Raw genomic sequence first — 17,707 nt, 5'->3', positions numbered from 1 at the left:
TTATTTATTCAGATGATGTATAAATCTCAATTTCAAAAAATTTACACTTATAAAAGGTATTATTTTATGTGGAGTAAAATATATTTTCATGTAATAAGAATGTGAAATATTTGTATTCAATTTGCCTTACAAATCTGTAAAGGGTTTGAGGCTTCGTACCATATAAATACTGTTAAACAAAATATTAATAATGCAAATAAAATGAATAAAAGCCACATGAAAAAAAAAATCAAACATTTAGCAGGACAAATGCGCGCGCACGCGTGTTCCCCCTCCGCTCACGGGAGCGCGCCGAGTGACGTCAGCGCCTTGCCGCGCAGTGATGATGGCGGTGCGTGAACGCGCAGTTAAAGTAATGGCTGCTCTGGAACGGCGGGTGCCTTGTCTCGATGATTTCGTGGGCCAAAGCTGGAGCATCTGGACGGAAAGAGCCAACTTGACTGCATCGGAGGGTGAGTGAGCACTTCGGCACCGCTCTTTCTCCATCCACCACCAAAAAGTCTCACGGATGTGCTTTATTTTTCGTGGAAAAGGCACGGCATCCCGAACCATGTTACCCAAACAAAGAACCTGCGGGGTCCTAGCGCCGGCCGGGTCACGCGCTTGCTCTCTCTCTCTCTCTCTCTCTCTCTCTCTCTCTCTCTCTCTCTCTCTCTCTCTCTCTCTCTCTCTCTCTCTCTCTCTCTCTCTCTCTCTCTGATCAGTGTCGTCATAATAGAACGTGTTCCGCGTTCGTTTTGGAACTTCAAATGAAACGACAATCTCCGTTCTAAACCACTAATCTCCTTTTGTCGGCGGGCACGTTATCAAAGCAGTCAGTAGTGTAGGGATCATATGCAGGTAGTTTTTATTTTGGCCCCACCCACAGAAGAGCTTGTGCTTCACAGATGACCAGTTCATGGCACAGATTACATTCTACACTGAAAATCATGGGAAATAAAACCTAAACTATTGACTGGATCTCATATTAAGACTCATTAAACACCACAGTATGCTTAATGCACACATCCTTCTCAAAGATTCTGTGGTTACGGCCCATTAAAATAATGGGTTTAGAAGGTTGGATTTATATAAGACGCCCATATGAGCTGTGTTGTTAAAGCTGTGATGATAATGCATGGAAGTCTGTTCTTCTGTAATGGTCATGTTTTATGTTCCCGTTCTAACGGAAACTTCCTCCAACCATTTTTCATAGGGTCCGATGGAGATGAATACAGCAAGAATGGCAAAAAAACGGTGGAAACCATGACACTGAGGAAAGAGGGTAGGGTTTCCTTTGATTTCAAGGGGACACAATGGTATTAACACAAAGCCATTTAGAGTAAAACTGATATATAAGCTGATTAATTGACTGGTGTTTGGCTCTTTTGAGATTTTTGACATTAAAAACATGGTGGTCCTTCTTGTCAGGTCCAACTTTTATAAACAGCCTTATCAGTGGATAATAGACATGTTCTTTTGTGAAATTCAAGTTCATGTGTCGTTTAATTTCATTAGTTTAAGTTCAACAGAGCTATTAATCACAGTGTCATAGGGTGAATTCAGGTAAATAACCCTGTTTAAATAGTAGATTTTACTTGAATTCAAACTATCGGCACTATATCAGCCATCAACCTGTCTTCTCTTTAAATTTTGGCATCAACCATTGAAATTCCCATATTGGTCAACCTGTAAACCTATTGTAACATACTATATTTTTACCCTCCTTGTAAAACCAAGAGAGAGTGGGGCAGGATCAGAAAAGTTCCACGAGCTGGGATTCGAACTCAAGACACCCGAAGCACAACATCGCTATATGTCGGCTCTAATATATTATTCATTTTATTGTTGACTGTTTATTATTCTATTTTTAGTATTAATAAAGGAGTTTTAACTTAATTGTGCAACACCAGCAATGTTTTCAGCCAATGCTGATAATCTTAAAGGGTTATTCCACCCCAAAATGAACAAAATAACTGCTCTTGAGCCCTTTTGTCACTTTTATCAGACTGAATAAGCTTTTTTTTTTTGCACTAAAAATCTTTTTATCTGCAGTGTTTGTTCACTGGTTTGTACTCTATCTACCATGTGCCTTGCACTGCTTTATTTAACTTTATTTAAATTTTTTATTATATGAATTTTTTACATTCCCTTATTGTATAGTTGTATCTTATATTTTATATTTGATCTAGATTTTTAGGCTCTACTGTGTTAATGTTATCTGTATGCACCGGGGGTCTGAGAGTAATGCAATTTCGATTCTCTGTATGTATGTACTGTACATGTGGAAGAATTGACAATAAAGCAGACTTGACTTAACCTGATTTTGTCTTAATCACTTAACCAACAATTTAAGATATTTTGGATGAAAACTGGGAGGCTTGTGACTGTCCTATTGACTGCCAAGTAAATTACACTGTCAAGGTCCAGAAAAGTATGAAAGACATCATCAGAATAGTCCACCTGCCATCAGTGGTTCAATCAGAATTTTATGAAGTGACGAGAATACTTTTTGTACGCGAAGAAAACATAAATAATGACTTTATTCAACAATTCGTCTCCTCTTAGTACCACCACATAAAACAATTTACACATTTTAGAATATCCGCTGACCGCAAACTGCGTACACTATTCTTGAGCTGGCAGATGGAGTATTCTGACGATGTCTTTCATACTTTTCTGGACCTTGACAGTGTAATTTACTTGGCAGTCTATGGGACAGTCACAAGCCTCCCGGTTTTCATCCAAAATATCTTAAATTGTGTTCTGAAGACGAATGAAGCTTTTACGGGTTTGGAACGACATGGAGGTAAGTGATTAATGACACAATTTTCATTTTGGGGTGGAGTAACCGTTTAAGATGATCAAATATTGGACTATTACTCGTAGACACTGTAGAAACATTTTCTGTAGTTTGAGTTTTCAAACAATGCTTTATACACACACAGAATTAACCTTTCTCTTTGAGTGCATTTGAAAACATTTTCTGTGGTTTTATTTTTCAAACAAAGTTAATTTTCCCTATTGTTTGGTATGCTTCTGCAGATATGTCCATCTTTGGTCATTTTCCTGGGCACGATGACTTCTATCTGGTGGTTTGCGGTCACTGCAGTCAGGTGGTGAAACCTCAGGCGTTCGAGAAGCATTGCGAGAAGAGACACGGCCCCCTGGGTAAGCTCTATGCACACCTCCGCTCCACCCCACCTCCACCTCAGCAGCAGAGGCCCCGTCATGGACACCCCCCACCCTCTCACGGAGCCTCCTCTTGGAGTGGCAGGAACCAGAACGTCGGGCCGCCGAGGGCATCTCCGCAATCTCCCTCAACGCCACCCCAGTTCAGACACTCGAAACCTCCGAAAGATGGAGTTTGGTAAGATTTACTAATATGATCTTGTTTATTAATGTTAAAAGAGGATCTGAAGTGTAATCCTAATTTTACCTAATTTGATGATGAAGAGTTCAATGTTTGTTTGTTTTTTCCTCACAAAATTATTTATATATGTATCCACTTTAAAGAAATAGTTCACACAAAAATGAAAATTCTGTCATTAATTACCTTCATGCCGTTCCAAACCCCGTAAGACCTTCGTTCATCTTCAGAACACAAATTAAAGGGGTCATATGACGTCGCTAAAAAGAACATTGTTTTGTGTATTTGATGTAATGCAATGTGTTTGTGGTTTAAGGTTCAAAAAACACATTATTTTCCATATAATGTACATTATTGTTTCTCCTCTATGCCCCGCCTTTCTGAAACATGTCGATTTTTACAAACCTCATCGTTCTGAAAAAGTGAGGTGTGCTCTGATTGGCCAGCTATCCAGTGCGTTGTGATTGGCCGAATGCATCAAGCGTGTGACAGAAATGTTACGCATCTTAACCTACTGTGATGCCGTCTCCCAGGCCAGCAGCACGAGATTCAGTCCAGCTGCTCTGCTCGTGCACATCCCATCATCGGTTCTCTTTCATCAGATCAATCGAAATACTGTTAGGAGTAACTGAATAACTCGGGATATTGGTTTATTTCGCGCCAGAGGGAGTGTAAGGCACATTTATAACTTAAGTAATCTGTGGATTAGTGCGTACTGGAGACGCAAACAGTTTCAAACAATTCAGTTCGATTTGGTGAACTAGTTCGACTGGTTCACTAAGAAGATCCGGTTAAATAGAAAGATTCGTTCGCGATCAGGACATCACTAGACGAGACAAAACCAATAAAACCCATTACAAACGAGGCATTTGTTGGATCCAGTGGGGACAGAATTACTGATTATAATGACTTCTACTGTCTTTTTACGCGTTGCGTTGCATATCGCACCGCGTAAACATAAAACCATGTCTGCATTTGTGATCGGAGAAACAACAACAATACTACACTACTCAAAAAAACCCTCTTAATAATCATCATCAAAAAAATATTTAAATATAAAAAAAACATACTTACAGGCTGTGAGTCAGAAGCGCCAGACTGTCCTTGCAAAGTCCAAAATGCCCAACTTTATAGAAACAGCCGTTGTGCCACAGACGGATCGTAGGCTACTGGTTCAAGAAACAGTCCTCATCCTCCATTAAATGCGTTGTACACATCTGAATATTTGGGTTGAATTGTTCTGGAACAGTGTTGTAAATACAACTAAACCACTGATTTCTAGTTGTGTCCTCTTTTGGAAGACCAAACAAAGTAGTTTCGCTTTCACAACGAAACACACAGCGACTCCACAACATGGAGGTGATGGCAACAGCGAGAATAAAAGTTACGCCTTCTTTCTTTGTGTGAACATCTGGGCGGTGTTAAGCAAATCTTTCCACATAGTGATGTAGAGATGTGGGGGCGTGTTAGAATGAGCCATTTCGGGGGGGTGGTTGACTCTTAACTTTTATAAAGAATATCTCTTTGGATTTGAGACTTTAGTCTTTGCAACTTTACAGATCTTCTTTATGCACCAAGAGCTTGCAACACTCCAAAGAGAAAGGAAAAATTGAAATCGCATCATATGACCCCTTTAAGATATTCTTTAGGAAATCCGAGAGCTCTCAGACCCTCTACAGGCAGCAACACAACTGACACATTCAAGGCCCAGAAAGGTAGTAAAGACATTGTTAAAATAGTCCATGTGGCATCAGTGGTTCAACCATAATTTTATTAAGCTCCGAGAATATATTTTGTTCATAAAGAAAATTAAAATAACTCTGATTTGATCAGAAATATTGTAATTTGTGTTCTGAAGAAAAATAAATGTCATACAGGTTTGGAACGACATGAGGCTAAGTAATTAATGACAGAATTTTAATTTTTTGGGTGAACTATCCCTTAAATACACTTATCAAAATAACACAAAAAGTCAAGTTTTAAGTCAAAATGTATACTTGCACTTACAGTCTGCAAAGGACAATAAAAATCTTAAAAAAGAATAATGCATCAATTAAAGTCACAAAAAACATACGTACATGTGAAAATCAGATGAGAATTGATTTGTTCAATTCTTTGAAGATTTTCAAATGCATGAATGATTCTGAAACAATTTTCTATACATTATTGTTTCAGTTGTGACCTGGCTCAGATGAAGACAGGAATCATGTTTTTGTGGCAGTTTTTCTGGTGACTAAGTGACAATACAAGACTTTACTTTACAAATGGTTGTTGAAAGCAAAAAAAAAAAAAAAAAAAAAAAGAGCTACAAAATGATGTGCTACAGCAAAACACGGACTATTTTTTGGAATCAGCATCTCAAAATTAGTAAGAAACAAGTATTCATTCAGCAAATATGATGTAGGACAGTGTAATCTGTGGTTATTAGCATCATGTACAACCTGTATAATTTACATATATCACAATATTTCCACCAGGCACTCACCTTCAAACTCGGGTCATTCAGAATCAGCAGTTTTTAAGCAGCCCCCTCCAATCGAACCCACACGGAGCTCCCCTCCCCCTACTCACAGAGACCCCCCATGGCCACATGGAGGCCCGTCGCCCAATCGGCCTTCCTCAACTGAGAGGCCTCAATCCCAGAGAGGCGAGGCTGCCTCGGCCCCTGTCGCCTCCGGACATCTCCGTGGGCCGAGAACGTACAAAATGGTCTCTAGTAAGTCCTTACTGAGCCCCTTTGTTTGATAATCAACGTTAGGCTACATTTGCGTAAAAAAACCAGAACAGAGTGTATATATGTGTGTATATGTATGTATGTATATATATATATATATATATATATATATATATATATACACATAATATGTATATATGTATATATGTGTGTGTGTGTATGTATGTATGTATGTATGTATATGTGTGTGTGTATGTATGTATGTATGTATGTATGTGTGTGTATATATGTATATATATGTGAAAAAATGCTTTTTCTCGTTTCTTGCAGAAAAAGAATGTGACCTTGACAAGCACTGTGGTGTGTTGGACCCTGAGAGAAAGAAAGTTTGTACTCGACTTTTGACCTGCAATGTGAGTTGGCCGCCACTTCCACAAGTCATAAGTACTGATCTTCATTCAGTCCCAGAATATTCTGGAAAGCAGAATTGTTGCATTTGCTGCTTTTTTTGCTGTCTTGTGGTAGTAGTGAAAATCTGTCTCGCCTTCAGAACATTGAAGCCATTCAGTGGACGCTGGTTTCAGTGTGTAGACAGACAGGAAGTTCAGCGGACATGACTGACAGGAAATGGGGAAGGGATTACAGGAAAAGCTTCACTTCATTTGAGTAGCATGACTTCAGGTTTTTGTTAAATCAGTAGATCTTGGCTGTCTATAGTCCTGGTAGCTAAAATACAAATATAACAATATTTAAACAACAATAATTTCATATTGTGTTTTATTTACTAAAACATTGTAATAGATAATAAATTCTGTACATGAACTTGCATGAGAAATTTTAAGTGATAATCGTTAATAAAAAAACTAAATATTTAATTGATAGAAGAATATTATGACCTCTCTTATTGCTCTCATATTCATGCGTTATAATATATGGATGGATTATGAAGCTGTTTTTAGGGTGACTAAAAAGTGTATTAAAATCATGCAATATTTACAGTTTTCAACCTCAGTTATTGTGTATAATTGATATCTTGCATTTTATTTTTTTTAAGAAATAAAGGAAGAATAAATGTCCTGCTCTACAGCTAGATGATGTTCAAAATCTAGGGCACACAAGTGTTATATAAAATGTTTTTTGTGGCATAAAGTGAGAATAACACATTGTTTGCTTTGTGCAGTCATAGGGTTCAGCACTTCCTCTAAATTATTTATTAAAACTACACAATACCTTAATATTTGCATAACATTCTACAAAATCCAGAACCACAATTTATGATGAAAGCACTCACCAGTTAGCATACGTTTTATGAATGATGTGATTCACTGAAAATGTGCTGCAATTCAACAAAACGTCATTTCTCCTCCAGATTCATTCCATTCATCAGCGCAGGAAGGTGCAAGGCAGGAGTAAAAACTTTGACCAGCTGGTGGCAGAGCTGAAGATGAGTTCGAAGGCTCGTGATCGTGTATCTCAGGCCACAGAGAGTTCAGCTGCTCCGACTGTAAGCCCAGAACCTCCCAGAGATGCACCTGTACCCCCTCTCTGCCGGAGACCTCTGACGAACAGCCCTGCATTTAGGTTAGAAACATCAATATGAAGAAAAAAAAGAGAAACAATTAAAAAAAAAATTCTTACTATTTTTTTTGTGTGTGTGTGTAATTTGTATAAATTATAAAATATATTTATAATTTATTACATGAAGTCAAATATTCAATATTTAAAAATATATACACATATATACAAAATTATATTTGGAATTATAATATATATTTATAATTTATTATATGTATGTGAATACAATCTCTATGTGAACTGTTATTGTAAATATACATTTTGTGTTTTTGCTAATAGTCTTAACTACCTGTTTTTTTCTGTTCATCTGTCTGTGTTGCAGAACACCCACATTGTCTGAAAGTGTGGAGGAGGATAAACCCCATCTGGAGGATGCCGGCACACGGCCACACTCTCCTCTCACCCAGACCCACATCTCAGGTGATGAGAGCGAAGCAGAAGGGAATGATGACCTCGCAGACTGGCACTCAACTCCATGGCATCCCAAACCAGCTGCGGTACAGATAAACACTTTCACAGTGTCATCTAGTATGATGTAATACCCAGGCAATAAGAATTATAAAAGTGTGTTCTAGTATAAGTATGAGGCAAGCATCTCTATAATAGAGATATGAATAAACCCTTAGTAACTGCTTAGCAAAGTTGCAGACATTACATGACATCGTCTGAGGTCTTTACATATGACTGTGACTTAATTGAATGAGTGAAAGAAGGAGTATTGGTGTAAACTTTGGCCTTTCTGCTACAGCTTTGTTCATTTGGGAGTCATTCTCTGGGTCATGGTGTCTTCACTTTCGATCGACGGTTGCACCATCTGCGGTCTGCCGTGAGTGCCATGGTGGAGAATCACCTCAGCGCCCATCTGTGGAAGTAAGAACCGCTTGACTGACAGACATATGTCCTACCATTGGTACAAACAGTGGGGTGATGATGTCAACAAAATGCTTGAAAGCAGGCACAGCTTTTGTGGAAATCTCACAAAAAACCACAAGTCCTTTGTTCATCTTCGGATTAAGGTATTTTTTATGAAATCTGAGTCTTTTATGCTCCTCTCTGTCGTAAACCCATAAGTCCTGTCATCTCCGGAACCCAAATAAGGTCCTTTTGATGAAAATCTGAGTCTCTCGGCTCATCAAGGCTATTTTTTGATCAAAAAAATCAGAAAAAAAACACAGTAATCTTGCATGTTATTACAATCAAAAAAGGGTTTCCATTTATTCTACTCAAGTAAAAGTACCATTACAGGAAAAAACTTAAGTACAAGTACCAGTCTAAAAATCTTCAAGTAAAAGTTAGCTCATTTAAAATTACTCAGAGTAAAAATTACTTAGTACAAAATAAAAAATGGGACAGGCCAAGGTGTTCAGTCCTGGATACAGTTAATATAACCTTTAAAAACACACCTGATATTTTTTTAGGCTATTTGCACATGATGTGTGTGCTGGCGCATTTCTCAGGGCTCAGCACCCCTGGGATACTAATCCAGTTGTTTTTATTAAAGGAATCAGTTATTTAGAAAAATTCTTACCAGAAATCATTCTAAACTCATCTTTTCTGCAGACGAAATGCAGATTCATTAAGTGGCATTTATCATTACACACTGTTTAAATGCAGGACAAGTTGTGCTGCAGTTACAAATGCATGAATTTTTTGATATACAAACTACGAAATACTTTTTTATAAGGATTCTAAAAAAAAAAAAAAAAAAAAATCAAAAGATACTTTAAATGTGAATAAATGTTTAAAATGGCCAGTATGAGCAAAGTTAACAGTGATTTATTCAAAATATAAACGGTTTTTTCTAACGAAACTAATGTTGCTCAAGACGCAAAATCTTTTTGGTGGCTGTGTTTGGATCATTTTTTGTTAAAAATCAATATGGTGTCTAAAACGCAGGTCCTTAACTTGTTTACTGAAAAAACCCAAACCATTTGAACTGTAGTGTATATTGTTAGAAAATTCTTTCAAAAAAAGAAAGAATAAAAATTAACTGACCCCAAACCATTTGAACTGTAGTGTATATTGTTAGAAAAGATTACTATCTTAAATAAATTCTCTTCTTTTTAACTTTTTATTAATCATTGAATCCTGAAAAAAAGGTATCACAGGTTCCAAAAAAATATTAAGCAGCACAACAGTTTCCAGCACTGATGATAAATCAGCATATTAGAATGGTTTCTGAAGGATCATGTGACACTGAAGACTGGAGTAATGATGCTGAAAATTCAGCACTGCATCACAGGAATAAATTAGATTTTAATGTATATTTAAATAGAAAAACATTATTTTACATCATCATAATATTTCACAATATTACGTATTTTCCTGTATTTTTGATCAAATAAATGCAGCCTTGATGAGCATAAGAAATTCCTGTAAAAAACATTAAAAATCATTCTGATCCCAAACGTTTGACTGGTAGTGTATATAATTGTAACATTTATTCATCATGGTATTATTTATTGTCCTTTACTTTTTGTTCTGATTGTAATAATTGTATTTGCCATTTGATTTTGGGGTGGAATGTGAGCGGGACATGTTCTCGTTCAGGTTTCACTCACAGATCACTTGCTCTGAGCCTGATCCAGTAGCTTTATGGTGTTTCTTTCACCAGAGTAGCTCTAAAGTTAATCTCCATTAGCACTTCAGTCCGTAACAAAACCTGTTTCTGTTTGACAAAGCTGTGTTTTTACTCCCTGCACTGCATGCAAAAGAAAATGTTTCATCTCACGTCCCCTGATTCCTCTCCCACTCGCAGAAAAATACCTCAAGCATCAGATCCTCACTCCCAGAGTCCCCCAGCCAAGCCTGCAGCCGTTCCTGCCTCTCCTTCCTCCATTTCCCAGCATTCCAAACAGAAAGCAGGAAGTCACAGTTCGACTTCTCTCAAGACTTCCTTCTACTCTTCCCATGGACCAGGCAAGGAGACAAACCCGCAGAGTTCCTCCACCAGCAAGGCTTACGGTCAATCCGAGAACTCTGGGGGCGGCCAGTCAGCGGCCCCACCTTCTAAACTCGGTCGAGCCCCTGCTCAGTCGGGCCCCGGTCGGCCCAAGAACTCGTCCAGCCGCCCCAACAAACAGCAGCTGCGTCTCAGGGAAGCAGAGCGGACGACCACACCGGACGCCGCCGCTCTGCGCAAACGGAAAGCCTCTTTTGAAGAGTCGGACGCTGTCAGCCCAGACAAGAATTGTGTGTCTCAGAACAAGGGGCGGCCCCTCATCAGCAAAACACCACCGTCAGCCTCTCACGGACAAACCAACGGCTCGCTCTCACCGGGAAGCAAGCCACGTCCCCAACTCACACCATCCTCGTGGGCCTTTAAGAGGACTCACCCCCCGAGCCACCATTCGCCCCCTGACGCTGCCCCGCACAGCCGAGGAGTGGACTCAGGCCTGCATGGCAGGGTGGCCAGCTTTGATCACAAGGCTTTGGGGAAGAAACGCAAGAGCAGCGGCTCCTCTCCACCCTCCAAACCCCAACGGCTCCCCACTTCCCCACATTCCGGCTTCTATCCCTGGAAAGAAAGCAAAGGGGCGGGGCTCTCCATAGGAGGGGAAAAGAAACTCAGCACACAAAAGGCAAGCAAACATTTAGATTTGTAAATACGTACTTAATATCTTTCAGCTGTAACCCTCAAACTCATCTGCTTAGATGAAAACATGCAGTTTTACCAATAAAATGAAAAGTACACCAGAATGATTTTAATTCTCTTTAGTGTAATTTTAATAATGGTTCTAGTGAACAGTCCCATCTCCACAGAACCACTGCACATAAATACATTCGGCTTAAATTTAAATCCAAATACAGTAGTCAACATATGAAGTGGATCAAAACCTTTCATCAAAGTTGTCCTAAAACTTAAAACCAAAATGCGTTCTTGTCTTAGGAGCTTTTTTTGATCCACTTCAAATGTTGAATAATGTATATGTAAAATATATATGGATTTACATATGGTAACATATGGTGTGTCTGTTGATGTGTCAAACTAGAAATTCCTAGAAAGTTCAATTTCTTTGAATTGTACTTCAGTTCATTCCTCTTCCTGTTTTTCTGTTTCAGCAGCTTGTGGAACTGTTGACTATTGAATACAAAGTTCAACTCATAAATAGAAAAAAAGATAAAATCTGACTTCTACACAAATTCTACACAAATATGAGGGTTCTTTTGAATAAGAGTGTTATAATTATATGAATCTTTTGGCCATTTTAGACGATGCATTTTACAAGGATCTGCAGTGTGAAAAGGTGATGAGGAACACTACTGTTCAAAAGTTTGACTTTTGAAAAAAAAAGCAGCAAATCAGCATATAAGAATCATTTTTGAAAGATCATGTGACCCTGAGGAGGAATGGGTGTAATGTTCTGTAACATTTTATTTTAAGGTGTCCTTGTTACATGTAATTGCTTTTATAGCAACAATTGATTATGTATAATTACATGCAAGTGACCTTAAGCCTAATCCTAACCATATAGTAAGTACCTGTAGTTAATTAATAATACTTAAATGTATAATTACAATGTAACAAGGTCACCTTAAAATAAAGTGTTACCTAATATTCTAACACTGATTTTAATATTGGTTCTTATGATGTTAATTGTTCTCCGTTGTCTTTTTCTACAGCCAAAATTGCACCACTGAGAGTGCCAGCCTTACAAGCCACTAAGAGCGAGCCCTACGAACTCTAGCATACAGAACAGACGCAGGACTCCGGATGTTTGACTGACTGTTTGAATTGTGTTTGTGTGTATGTGTGTGTGCGCATGTTTAGCTACTATGAATGTCTGTGTGTGTGTGGAGGTGTATGAAACAAGATGGGGGAGTGAATTTCTCTGTGAATTTAGAAAATACCTCAGAATCTACTGAATAATGCTGCTACGTAAATGTTGTTTATAAAATGGATTAAAAATATTCTTTATACTCAGCACTTTGTCTTCATTCATTTATTTTATTCATTATTTAAAAAAATTGGTAAATGGGTGAATTTGATGAAACCTGTCATTGTGACTTCTTATTTCCATTATGAACCACTTCCAGTCTTATTACAGTGATACAAAAAAATACACCATTTTAGAAAGAAAACACTTTTTTCACACATTGTTTTAATTTATATTCATCTATATATATATATATCTATATATATATATATTATATATATATATATATATATATATATATATATATATATATTATATTTTGTAGTTTGAGCACTTTCTGACTGCAATCTCTTTAAAAAAAAATTTTTTTTTTTTTTTGTAAAAATCCTTATTCATTAATCATTGGAAAAATACTGGAAATCCGTTTGTCGTAGATCTAAGAGCACCCTTCGCCAAGTCTACAAAATTAGTTTTGTGTGTGAAAACGGGTCACCTGTTCGCCGTTAGAGGTCTCCCTGCGCATGCGTAACTACCGGCAGAAGCTTAGCTCATGAATAATTAAGTTACAGTTACGTATCATGTTTATTTTTAATATTAAAAAAATATGCTGACGTTCCTCGGCTGCGCTCCAATAGCGAAAGCTTGGCTGTTGAATATTAATTAGTCTCATTCGCGTTGCTTGGTAATCGTCCAATCACAACTGCATGGCTCCTGAATATTAAGAGGCAGTCCTTTACTGTAGGACTTCAATCCAGGAAATACATTGCATTTTTAAGTATCGCTGTCACAAACACGAAAATGGCACCCAACAGGAATAACAACCTAGCTACCGCATGTTTCATTTTACCCAGATATTTCATAAATTAAAATATTATGCGTTTCGGATCTAAAAATATCAGGTTTTTTGAAGCTCATTATAAATGACACTTGAGATGTATATTTATTGTGTGGTTTAGGCGTGCATGTGAAAGTGTGAGCTGCGAATTAATCCTCAGGCATGGCGAGAGGGACGCGCTGGTCCTCGGGTGTGGAGTGCAGCGAGGCGGGTGCAGAGGGGCTCGGGATGCGGGAGTTCAGGATCTATGTGTGGCTGCGCAGAGCCGCTGTGCTCGCTGCGCACATCATCTCACTGGGTCTGGTCCTCCTCGCATCCGTACTGTCCAGACCAGGAACAAGTGAGTCCCTGCGCTTCTGAACATCAGCGCTTTCATTTACAACAAGTGCTGTGGCAGTGCCACGGTGTAGTGATGCTATCAGACGGTAATGTCATAGAAATTCGAGGTAACGTTACTTAAAAATACCATAGTACATGTCCAAAAATATGATAGTAGCCTACTATGACAATTTATGGTGTTAAAAAATATTGGTAATACTTTATAAGTATTAATAACATAAAACAAAAACACATACAATAACTGACAGATACATGTTAAATATATGCCTAAATTGATTTATGAATAATATGTCTCTGAGTATATAGAAGTGAAAGGGCCTTGTCATTTCTACTCCAAATGTATCAATTTCTACAATAAAACAAGAAATACCTTGGGTTTCAGATGTTACCATGGTAGTACCATGTTTTGGAAGTGTACTATGATATTTTATAGAGTACATTGGAGTACCATGGGTTATTATAATCAATCACTACCATGGTACAGTATGTATCAAAGTACTGTGATATTACAATGATTTTGACAAGATGTACCATGGTGATGTAACAGTATTTTGATGTTTCAGTTTGAAAGTACAAAAAATAACCATGGTATTACTATGATTTTTGGACTTGTACCACGGTAATTCTGTAATATGACCATAAACTAATAAGCTTATATTTTTTGGTAATAAAATTAAAATTAATATGAAGTATTTCCAAATATTAAAAATCTCCTGTGTTTATTAATTTCAGGTCTCTTCTCATGGCATCCTGTCTGCATGTCACTTGGGGTAAATTTTTATACATTCAAATACACAATAAAATATTATACAGTCTATCATGTTTTCAGGCATAGTTTGATGAAAGGATAATATTTTATATATATAATGATTCCTGGAGTTTTTAATAATGCACTGTGTCTCAGTGAAGTTCAGCCTCTCAGGGAATGAATAAAATATGTCTTTTGTAAATAATGAATTGGGTGTAGTGAAACACAAAGCCAATGGAATTAGCTTCAGCTGCTTTTTCCGTGGGAATCTGATTACATTCACCTTGATGACAAAGATAACACATTCTGTACTAATAATGTGACATGACCTGACAGAGGTCAGTCTCAGATTTTGACCCATGTACAGTTGAGAAAATAGTCAGCCTTTCTATTCATAAAAGAATCCTGAAAATGTTCATTTTTATGTAATCACGCTCTAGACAGACGTGAACGACCGGTGCGCCCGCATCTTTTACAGTCTTATATACGAGTGCAGCATTTTAAAGAATTTCAACTTTTACACGCTCATCATGCTTATTACTGTAAACTCCAAAACAATGGACCAATCAACCCTGGAGGCGGGACAAGCAATTTTTTTTTACAGTAGCAATTTGGCTTGGCAAGTGTTTTGTCATGGCAGAAGAGGCATTCTGCATTGCACTTTTTTGAAAAACTTTTCTGAGGCCCGCATCTCACGTTTTTAGACACTAAGATGATGCGTAGAGACTTTTTCAAAAACTGCTGTTTTATGTACCTTTAAGGGTCTTCATGAAAGCTTTACTTTTTCTCTCTTCTGTTTTAGTTTTGCCTGTGCATGACAGAAGGGATCCTGCTTTTCTCTGCCGAGTGCAGCCCGTTCTGCTTCAAATCCCGTAAGTGGAAGGTCCGTCTGCACTGGTTCTTCCAGGCTGTGCTGCTGGTGTGTGGAGCTACAGGATTTGGCTTCATGGTGGCCAGCAAGAACATAAAGGAGCATCCTCACTTCACTTCCTGGCACAGCCTGCTGGGAGTCACTACGATGGCTGCTACCGTGCTGCAGGCGATCTGTGGCGTCTTTCTCCTCTTCCCCAAACTCATCAGCACTCGCTCGTTTCCTCGGTTGAGACTGTATCATGCCACCTGTGGTCTGTTGGCCTACCTGCTGGCCACCGTCACGGTCATGTCAGCCATGTTTACAGACTGGTTTCAAGCATCGGTGACAGGCACAGTCTGGTATGTATTCCTACTCCTCCCACTTTTTCCTGCCTTAGTGGTGATGAACCAAATCACTAGTGCCTTCCTGCCAAAAAAGAAGATTACTATCTGAAAACTAAAGCCTCAAATTAGAGCCTATTTATTTGGACTATAGAGGGCTTAGAAGAAGCTCTACTCTGTGATGACATAAAAAACAACACAGTTTGATATTTTAAATGATGTGCACTCACTTAACATTTTGTCTCTCCAAGTGACATCAGTGGATTTGCTAAGCTGCAAGAATACTTTTTGTGCGCAAAGAAAACAAAAATAACTTTATTCAACGACTTTCTGAGTCTACATATCAGTTACATTGCTGTCTATACAGGGACAGAAAGCTCTTGGATTACATCAAAAATAGCTTAATTTGTATTCCAAAGATAAATGAATGTCTTACAGGTTTGTAACGACATGAGGGTGTGTAATTAATGAAAGAATTTTCATTTTTGGGTGAACTATCCCTTTAAGGTCATTAGTGAAGTGTATGTAGTCACTTTAAGGAAGTGAATATGCTGTTAATGATTACATGATCCAGCGAGTCCTTGTGATTTATTGTGAAACCTCAGGTAATTTATTTCAGATTCTACCTGGGATTTTATTTTTCAGATGCTCTTGTTCCCAAAGACTATGCACTGAAAAAAAATGGTTGCATTTTGCATATTTTGAATAGGGAGCATTGCGGCACTCTGGGAAAACGAACATTTGCATTGCAAGAATATGATTATTGTATTATAGCAAGCTTGGAAATGTTATATGCATCGTCACGTTCTTCTCTTCTTTCAACACTGTCTGTGTGAGTTTTGCATTATTTTAGAGTGCTGTTGTTCTGTTTGTTAATGTTGCAGTATTTGATTGTGTGCCTTCATCCATATGACAGTCTGTACGATACTGACATAAACAACATGACATAAAAATGAGTTCTTTTGAAAGGTTTTTTCTTTGTCTGCTCTAGGAATGCAAGGAGTAATTTGTCGTACCCCACATTTATTTTTATTATGGCTGATAACCAGCTTGTGTGTGTGTGTGTGTATTTTTACAGTGGTAATTCATCCAAAAATTGCTAGAAGTTTACTCACCGTCAGGCCATCCGAGATGTAGATGAGTTTGATTCTTCATCAGAACAGATTTGGAGAAATTTAGCATTACATCTCTTTCTCACCAATGCAGTGAATGGGTGCCGTCAGAATGTGAGTCCTAACAGCTGATAAAATCATCACAGTAATCCACAAGAAACAAACTCATCTACATTGGATTCAGTAAATTTTATTTTGATATTTTTATATTGTGCATATTGAGTCTGGACAGTAAAATAAGCAAATTAATGTGCGCACCTGTTGCTTTAAAGCTTTATTTGTGAAGCCAAAACAAGCATAGTTCTTTGCATTATGTGGCACATGATAACTAGAAATTATTTGTTTGTGTCTCGTGTTTATTTATGCCTGTATTATTTTTGTACTGAATACTGAACAGTCAACTGTTATAATGTTTATGTGCATTGGACTCTGACTGAATTGTGATGAACTGCAGTTTAATTCAGAATGTTTAATGTATTGATTCAACATCAAAAGTTTCTATTGAGTGTACAGATATTTTTTTGTGTAACTGCACAGTGTGGTCAGATTTTAAGATTTAAAAGCTACACTCTTATGAATGTAAAAAACAATGACTCAGGGTTGTCTACGAATTACTGGCATATCAACTAAAAGCTATATATATTTTTGACTATTTTACGCTATAAACCTTACTGTATGAGAAGTATTTGAGGGTTGGTGTTGTCTTTCATATGAACAGTAAATGATTGTTTTTAATCAATGCTTTGTGAATTTCTGTTAAATAAATTTATAATTTACAAAAAGTCTTGTAATGTTTTACCTGCTTATGAAGTCATACTTTTAATAATATTTGCCATTTATACTTTTATAAAGTTAATTCTCTATTTAAATCTCTATTTAAAATTGCATTCATCCCATTGTAGGAATGAAAAGTTAATCAAACAGTCCGCTTGGTCACAAGTTATTTTTTAGCAGAAAAACAATCATTAAGCATGAAGCTTGATCAGAGGTAGATAATGTGTTGG

The 17,707-nt window shown here is 37.5% G+C and overlaps 2 protein-coding genes across 4 annotated transcripts; both read left to right on the top strand.

The window, feature by feature from the left end:
• The first annotated feature begins 297 nt into the window (after positions 1-297).
• atxn7l2a (ataxin 7-like 2a) lies at positions 298-12,522 on the top strand. The gene is made up of 10 exons (XM_042733834.1): positions 298-452; positions 1,196-1,264; positions 3,025-3,349; positions 5,827-6,065; positions 6,354-6,436; positions 7,393-7,604; positions 7,921-8,095; positions 8,347-8,468; positions 10,357-11,179; positions 12,222-12,522. The coding sequence occupies exons 1-10, from the start codon at positions 323-325 to the stop codon at positions 12,237-12,239; spliced, it is 2,196 nt and encodes a 731-aa protein (XP_042589768.1). The 5' UTR covers positions 298-322; the 3' UTR covers positions 12,240-12,522.
• A 666-nt stretch (positions 12,523-13,188) lies between these two features.
• LOC109066476 (probable transmembrane reductase CYB561D1) lies at positions 13,189-17,485 on the top strand. Of its 3 annotated transcripts, none has more exons than XM_019083504.2 (3): positions 13,189-13,756; positions 14,382-14,419; positions 15,200-17,485. In XM_019083504.2, the coding sequence occupies exons 1-3, from the start codon at positions 13,558-13,560 to the stop codon at positions 15,701-15,703; spliced, it is 741 nt and encodes a 246-aa protein (XP_018939049.2). In that variant the 5' UTR covers positions 13,189-13,557; the 3' UTR covers positions 15,704-17,485. The 3 variants fall into 3 exon arrangements, with proteins under 3 accessions (XP_018939049.2, XP_042589771.1, XP_042589769.1); XM_042733835.1 differs by having other exon boundaries at positions 13,224-13,650; XM_042733837.1 differs by lacking the exon at positions 14,382-14,419 and having other exon boundaries at positions 13,214-13,650.
• Positions 17,486-17,707: the final 222 nt, after the last annotated feature.

The sequence above is a fragment of the Cyprinus carpio genome, chromosome B11 (genome assembly GCF_018340385.1).
Source record: "Cyprinus carpio isolate SPL01 chromosome B11, ASM1834038v1, whole genome shotgun sequence".
NCBI lineage: Eukaryota > Metazoa > Chordata > Actinopteri > Cypriniformes > Cyprinidae > Cyprinus > Cyprinus carpio.
The sequence above is the reverse complement of the archived record's forward strand: the minus strand, read 5'-3'. Positions and strand labels throughout refer to the sequence as shown.